At 44.0% G+C, this 8,035-nt stretch overlaps 1 protein-coding gene across 1 annotated transcript in view; it reads left to right on the forward strand.

Moving 5' to 3' along the window:
- Positions 1–8,035, forward strand: part of TANC1 (tetratricopeptide repeat, ankyrin repeat and coiled-coil containing 1) — a 212,194-nt gene that overhangs the window by 199,009 nt on the left and 5,150 nt on the right. Inside the window, exons 20-25 of the mRNA XM_069732997.1 lie at positions 992–1,115; positions 2,040–2,215; positions 4,102–4,234; positions 5,898–5,989; positions 6,407–6,553; positions 7,204–7,304. Of these exons, the coding sequence (XP_069589098.1) occupies positions 992–1,115; positions 2,040–2,215; positions 4,102–4,234; positions 5,898–5,989; positions 6,407–6,553; positions 7,204–7,304 (773 nt within the window). The remainder of the gene's footprint in view (positions 1–991; positions 1,116–2,039; positions 2,216–4,101; positions 4,235–5,897; positions 5,990–6,406; positions 6,554–7,203; positions 7,305–8,035) is intronic.

The following is an 8,035-nucleotide window of genomic DNA, read 5'->3' on the forward strand; positions in this document are numbered from 1 at the left end:
TTTTTAAAAAGTTGCAAATTAGCCGATTAACATCTGGAATTGACTAAGCAAGTGCACACTGAAAAGTGGAAAAACAAGATAATGAAGTCAAGAGTGTGGGGGACAACAATAGTAAAAGGTGCGAATTCAAAAATGAGCCTCTTGATAGAATTCTGTATTCTGCCATGTTTTTTTAAAAAAAAGTGCATGAAATTGGCGCAAAATCCAAAATTCTCGTAATCTTTGTCTTTAACTTGTTTGTGCCACTTTTTAGCTTTAAAAAGTTGTGAATCCTTTACAGTATTTGACGTTAGTCATCAAATGCGACAAAATGTGAAAATAAATATAATATAAATATTCCACTAGAAAATACGTAACTATATGAATAAGGTCAAAGTTGAGTCAGAAGCGCTAGTAGAACTTTTTCACTTCACTCCAAACTGATAGCAGTTTGGGGAAGTAGGATGGAGGGGGTTAACTTTTGGGGAAGTAGGATGGAGGGGGTTAACTTTTGGGGAAGTAGGATGGAGGGGGTTAACTTGTGGGGAAGTAGGATGGAGGGGGTTAACTTTTGGGGAAGTAGGATGGAGGGGTAAACTTTTGGGGATGTAGGATGGAGGGGGTTAACTTTTGAGGAAGTAGGATGGAGGGGGTAAACTTTTGGGGATGTAGGATGGAGGGGGTAAACTTTTGGGGATGTAGGATGGAGGGGGTTAACTTTTCCATTTGCTGACATAAACCTGTGCTCGGATCTCCTGTAATATGTCCGCTGGGCTCCGCAATCCTCCGGGGTTCCCAGATCTGTTGTTTGCACCGTTCCTATGGTTTCTGTATCCTATTGGGGTTTCCTCTATAATAACCATAATAATATACATAAAACTCCTCCTGACAGTATAAAAGGCATTAGAGCATAGACATAACTCATAATGGCGGTATAATACAATATCAGAGCTTTTTCCTGTAGATCTCTGGCTTTTTCTGATTTTTCTTCTTCTTCCCTCGCTCTCCGCAGGTTGCCAGGCTTCTCATGCAGCACGGCTGTGATGTGAATCTGTGTGACAAGCAAGGCAGGACCCCTCTCATGGTCGCTGCGTGCGAGGGGCATTGTGGTACCGTGGAGTTCCTTCTGTCAGAGGGTGAGAAAATGTCTTCTCTGTAAAGAAATGGCAAGGAAAAATACAATACCATAAAATCCTGTGTCAATTGCAAGGTTGGGGTCTCGAGCCGAAGGGTCATGGTGGGGGGAAAAAAATTATATTCTAACATGCTGCGTGGGGTCAGATACTTTACTACTTTAGGGGGTTAGAAAATAATTGATTTTCACTTTTGAAGTTAATTTAACCCCTTTTTCAGTAAGCAGTATCAACACTGCCACCTGCTGGTAATATGCTCGTATTGCACCCTGTCTAAAAAAACGTTTGCTCATGAGGACATAGGTTTTGAAAGATTTTCAGAAAATATTATAATTATGCAGTAAATAAATGGTCAGCACTACAAGTCTCAGAAACCAATATGTACATATGGTAATAAGTTACAAGTTGGGGCTCTGCTGGGCCAACTTCCTCGGATCACTGGGGATCTCCACAATCCGTAAGATATCCTATAGCTATTGGCTAATGGCCTATTAAGGGAAAACCCGTGAAAGTTGTGTGGCAGTCATAATCATTCCACACCGCCGAGTTTTCGAGAAATAGATTTACGTAAGAAAAAGCTGGATTTGGAAAAAAAAAAAAAGTAAAAAGAAAAAAAAAAAGACTCCAGACTACGTTAAAGGGAGTCTGTAATCACAAAATGACTGTTCAAACCCAGCACACTTCCTTTGTGCACCCTTGGCGTGACCCAGCGGTTCAGTGCACCTTTGCACCTGCTTGTTTTCCATTTATCTCTATGCTTATGCCAGAGCTGTCAATCAAGGAAACGGATGGTAGATATAGATGTAGAAGGTGCAATGAATCGCTCAGCCACGCCGAGGGTGCACTTAAGTGACTGTGCTTGGTTTGAACAGTCATTGTGTGCTGGCAGACAGTGGAAGGATGATTTTCCTGATGATCTCTCTCCAGGAGCGGACATTGCGGCGCTGGACAAAGAAGGCTTGACCGCTCTCAGCTGGGCTTGCCTGAAGGGCCACAAAGCGGTTGTCCAGTGCTTGGTGGAAAGAGGCTCGACCATTGACCAGATGGACAGAAATGGCCGCACACCGCTGGATTTGGCTGCTTTCTATGGAGATGCCGAGATTGTAAGTGAACAGCTAGATATTTCCATAACTCGGATATGTTGAGAGGTCCTTCCCAATAGATTAGCATTCACTCCAGCCCTAGAAACACACTGACCCCGTTACTGACCATCATAAGTAATCCTGCGGTTCCATATTGCGCGGCTGGCAGCACTCCTGCGCTCGTAGCATCGGCGGTACCAGGAATATATGCCATACATGCCCTTTACGTTCTTGTCCAGGGGAATAACACATCTTCTGTTACCCATGATAGAGGTTTTGTTTTTTGTTTTTTCTTGCTGCTGATGTGGGAGCTGCAGATATTACGCAGAAGCTGCATTCCCGTCATCACACACCCGTCTACAGATTTGGAGATTACGTCCTCCCTCACATTTGCACGGAGAGGCGATAAAGTGGAATTTTCTGCAGCTTTTAAGAAATCTGGGTGCTATTTTCCAGACGTTTTGTCGATTGCGTGTGATGGATGATTGGGTTTGGTGCTTTTATTTCATGCCAACAAATCCGAAACGTGGAAACGTTCCGGGCAGTGATGGCTCATGTTATCGGTCACCTCTATCCTGGCTGCTGCTGTTTGCCTCGGAGAAAGTGTTTCCACAGCAGAATAATCTCACAGGTGTAGTATGATTGACTTTAATATTGATGGCCTCTCCTTCGGGGGTGCGACACCTGGTGCCCCGCTGATCAGCTGTTCCTGGTGTCAATGGCGTCCGGAACGGCTCAGTTACTGAGCTGCACTGCTCCGTCCATGGAATAGTGGCGGTGGCCGGGTACTGTTCACTATTCACATCAATAGTTGGTGGATGTGCAGTAGTCGGCCGTGCCCAAAATTCCGTTGATGGCGCTTTGCTGAGCAGTTCCAGCCGACACCAGTAACAGCTGATCGGCGGGGTTACCGGGTGTCGCACCCCCACCGATCAGACACTTGATGACCTGTCCTAAGGATAGGCCAACAATATAGAAGTCCACGACCACCTCTTTAAATGGGGGATCCAGCTGAAATTTTCCGTAATTTAAAAACATGTTTGTGGTCGCCATGATCTCTTAATCGATAGGGTAAGGTTTGTCTATAGTGGGGGAAAAAATGGAGCAACTTTGCAAATGGTCGTTTATAAAAATCATTCTGTCTGCAGCTCTTATGCAGAGTTATGAGTCTCCATGGTAACAGACTACAAACCAACCCTGTGTAGTTGGATCATGGCTGCAGTGTAAAAAATACAAACAAACTGTACTTCCCTCGTCTCACTGGGTCCCTCGCCAGGTCTGTGTCGCTGCTCCCGGTGTCTGTTATAGTCTGTAGCACTGATGTCACATTGACAGCGCTGCAGTTGATCATTGAGCTAAGTGGTGCTGCTCGATTTTGATGGAACGAGCCACTCAGACACGGAGCTCACAAATTGGCAATAGAGATAAGAGACGCCGCGATCAGCAGCAGAGATTTTGCCCGGACCGATGGAGGGAGAGAAAATTATTTTAATTTTAGTGAAACAAACTGCAGCCAGGGGTTTCCCTATACCGGAAAACCCTTTTTAACCTACTAAATACACTAGGAGGACAGTATGACTCCAGGACCAGACTACACAGTTTATTTGTAGTCTGTTGCCATGGAGACCCACAACTTTTATTTTTTAAAATTTTATAAGACCAGAAGCAGAAAGAGCCAGGTCAGTTCCCTTTATAATCCAGAATTCTAATATCTATTCCCTATACATCTGAATGTTTTGCTGTACTGAATGCTTATTCCGCTTTGGTATTATTTGTAGATCTGATGCGCCGCACTAGAAGGCCATTGGGCCTTATTGGGCCGGTGGTGATATCCGCGTGACGGAACGTTTTGCCGGGTTCATCTTCCTTTTTGTTTATGCCCATCTCTGTGTTATTACTCTGTTTAGGTGCAGTATTTGGTTGATAACGGAGCGATGATTGAACACGTGGACTACAGCGGGATGAGACCTTTAGATCGAGCGATCGGCTGTCGAAACACAGCAGTTGTTGTGACGTTACTCAGAAAAGGAGCCAAATTAGGTGATGATTGTAGTGCAACTAATGAATACAAGTGTGTGATAGGAGCTTCACATTTGCCAACATAAATGATGCATGTAAAAGCGTTTACAAAACCCATTTTACAGTCTCTATCCCTCTCTTTCTTTCGCTCTTTCTCTATTTTTTTCTTTTTTTTTCCTTTCTTTTTCTTTCTTTCTCGCTTTTTCTTTCTCTATTTATTTCTTTGCCTTTCTTTCTTTCTTTGTCTATATATTTAATAGGAATAGATTTCCACGATCACTCACTGAGGGTCCCAGCAAATTTAAAGGGTCACTTAAATGCCAATTGAACTGTATTTATAGTTACAGGGATTTTCCTTGAATTTTCAAGAACGAAGAGATCGTTATAAAATAAGAAAATAGTCATTACTTACCGCTGCAATCACTCACTGCTCCGGCGGTCTCCCGGGGGTGGTGACATCCCATCCAGTCAGTCACATGACTGTCACGGCCACTGATTGGCTGCAGGGTTGGGCTCAGTGGCCCTGTACTTATGTCTCAGATTTTACTAATGATGGCGTACACACATTATCACACATCCTCCGTGTATTTAGCACCAAAAATAAACACAAAGGAGAAGTGGAAATGTCCCTGACTGATATAATGCACGGCGATCTCTTCTTACTAATGTTGGCTAATGGCCCGGCTTCCTGACACGGTCTGTAGCCGGTGATGAACGACGTGTGCATGGTCCCATTATACTCTATATAACCCTCATGTCTGTCGATCCTGCAATCAGTCGGACTGCCTGACATGAAGCCACATTTGGAGGAAGTTGATGTAATTTCCTTCTCGGCTTCCTTATTGTATTAGGGACATCTGTCGTATCCTTCCATAGTCACATCAGCGCCCTCCTAACCTCCATAGGAAGCGTTATGTAGTCAGGTCAGATGATGGATCTTGGTTTATGTAATGTACGACAGTCAAAGCTGCTGTTTATGGATGTAGTGACCCATACATTTTTTCTTTGTGGAACCTGTGTGCTCCCTGGAGCTTGTACATTGGCATAATCTGGCCATATACATGAGAACTCTCTGCTGAACGTTCACTTGGTAGACTACTCGCCTGCCCAGCACCCCCTTCTGTGTAAGCTCACCGTTGAGCGTTAATAAGTTTTCAACTGGAAAGTAGGAAAAAGTTGATGCCAGACTCCTCCATCTTCGATTTATTTCTCATGAAACCAAAGGGATCGGCCGTTGAATTTCCAGTGATGTTGGGGGAGATTCACGAGACTTTGAAGCCTTTTCGGCTGTGGGCCAAACGATGGTCCAGCTCGCCCAACTCTCCCATACACTGGAGCACTTGTTTGGCTGAGCGCTCTTGATGAGAGAGCCAGATATCAGATATTTCTATTCGTGGCGTAGAGAACAAAAAGACCAGCAGTCTGATATCGGACATGCCGTATCCTCCTCGTCTGTCAGGGACCCACATACACATTAAACTGTTGTCATAAAAAGTCTATATTTATGGGTTTGGCTGAAGTTGGTCTAATGTGTATGGAGACCTTTAGGCCTTGGTGGGTAAACTTGTCTATGAGGGGACCCAATCAGTGCCATGTATTATATTACTGTTTCATTAATGACTTGGGTACCAACATTCTGTACTCTGCCTGTATTCAATCCTTTTTTTCCCCCTTCTTTTCATAGGAAATGCAGCATGGGCAATGGCGACTTCTAAGCCAGACATCCTAATCATTCTCCTACAGAAATTAATGGATGAAGGCAATATATTGTACAGAGTAAGTTGTCCACTAAACTGTCAGATCAATAAAATGGATCCGAGCTATAAAAAGTCAATTCTTAATTTGGGACCACCACATATGTATTAAAGTGAAGAAAAGCTGGCAATAACGTCTTTCTCTGGAGGACTCGGCACGTCCGTGCATTACATTGACCGCCTGTTGATTTAGATGGACAACATGTAATGCTTCATTTTTCCTGCGGGAGCGCTGCAAGAGAAATCAAATACTTGCCAGGATTTACTAGACATGCAGTAATTAGTTTATTTTCCAGGGACTCTTCCAACAAACATTCATTATTTTTTTTTAAAGGTGTCAAACCTCCAAAATATAGGAAATCCATTCTTCTTGTGCAAATGTCAAAAGTTCTGAATTTATTTGGTTTCTCCTTCCTGACATTGATTTTGTTTCCTGCAGAAGGGAAAGATGAAAGAAGCGGCCCAGCGGTATCAGTACGCTCTTAGAAAGTTTCCCCGAGAAGGATTGGGAGAAGAGATGAAAGCGTTTAATGAGCTGCGCGTCTCTCTCTACTTGAACATGTCCAGATGTCGCCGAAAAATGAACGTAAGAAAAATACTTTTTGTGCTGTTTGCTACTTTCTGCAGATTGTTGGGCAGCACTATATGCGGATTTATGCTCCATCTACAGAGACAAGAGTCCGGAGAGGAAAGGCATGTCTTGGGTTGCTTGTTAAAGGGGGAAATAGAAAATGACAAAAAATAACTTATTTTTTTTCCAGAAATGGCGCCACACCTGTGTATAGGATGTGTCTGGCATTGCAGCTCTGACTCATTAAAACAAGTGGTGCTGAACTGCATTACCAGACACAGCCCATGTAGTGTGGTGGCGCTGTTTTTGGAGGAATGGAGCTTATTTTTATTTTTTTCAATTCTCAATGGCCCCTATTTTCTAGTGAAGTGTTACCTGTGTGGAAGGGCAGGTGAAGGTCATGCTGATTGTTTTACAGGAGGAAGCACTCGGCCATTTACAGGATGACTCGCCTATCATTAGTGATGGGAAGGGGCCTCAGGTAGGAGATCCTTGTGCCCCCCCGGTCTTGAGACTTGCCTTGTTGGGTTTGGATCATACGTTAATACCGCTCCTATGTCACTAATACGCGTGCTGTAATACTCTGTACTTTATATTAACATTGTACCTTGCAGTAGTTACACAGTACGCTGAGCTAAAATTACAATGTGACCCTCTCCTCATAGGACTTTGGCATGGCGGAAGAGTTTGCAAGTAAGGCCCTAGAGCTGAAACCAAAGTGCTACGAAGCTTATTATGCAAGGGCAAGAGCAAAGCGAAACAGCAGGTAAGTCTCTAACTACATATCGAATGGTTTCTTTACGGTTTCTTATGCGTGACCCTTAGGCGTGGTTCTTTGCCAAGTTAATTTACCCTTTTTTTTTAAAGGGGTTGTCCAGGCTTTGGCGTTCGAGTCTGCAGTGACAGTGTGACTGCAGACTTGTGAATCGTCACAGCACGCACAGTGTGAGCTGTCAAGATTCTCTGGGATTAGGCAGGTGCGTGACCCCAAGTATGCGATTTGCATACTTGCGGTCAGGTGCCGACTAGTCATGCAGAGACGACTTGTCGGAATGTGTCTGGAAGTATGCAAATCACAAACTTACGGTCACATGAATGGTCGCTGCTGGCACCAAAGTATTCTGATAGCGTGTACTGTGCATGCAGTGACTGCAGACTAGTACCCCAGGCCTGGACAATCCCTTTTAGGTGTATTCTGATGGCTTCCTATTCCTTGACCTTCTTGATGGCATGTGTTAGAGACATGTCCCACCTCGATCGCTCCCATTGCATCTGTGTGCATATTGGGGGTGGCTGCCTTATTTTGTAGAGGAGGTTGCCCTTATGCGCAGGTTTTTCTATTCTTTTCTATGGGAATTAGTGACTCGTGTAGAGACTTCCATAGAAATGCGCAGCTATCTCTCCATTGATTTACTTGATGTAGTGGACAGGGATTGCACCCATTTTGGAGAGAAGTTCAGGTCCGAAGGGTGATCCTATTGATATATCTAAGTTCAG

Source organism: Ranitomeya imitator, chromosome 7 (genome assembly GCF_032444005.1).
Source record: "Ranitomeya imitator isolate aRanImi1 chromosome 7, aRanImi1.pri, whole genome shotgun sequence".
Lineage (NCBI taxonomy): Eukaryota > Metazoa > Chordata > Amphibia > Anura > Dendrobatidae > Ranitomeya > Ranitomeya imitator.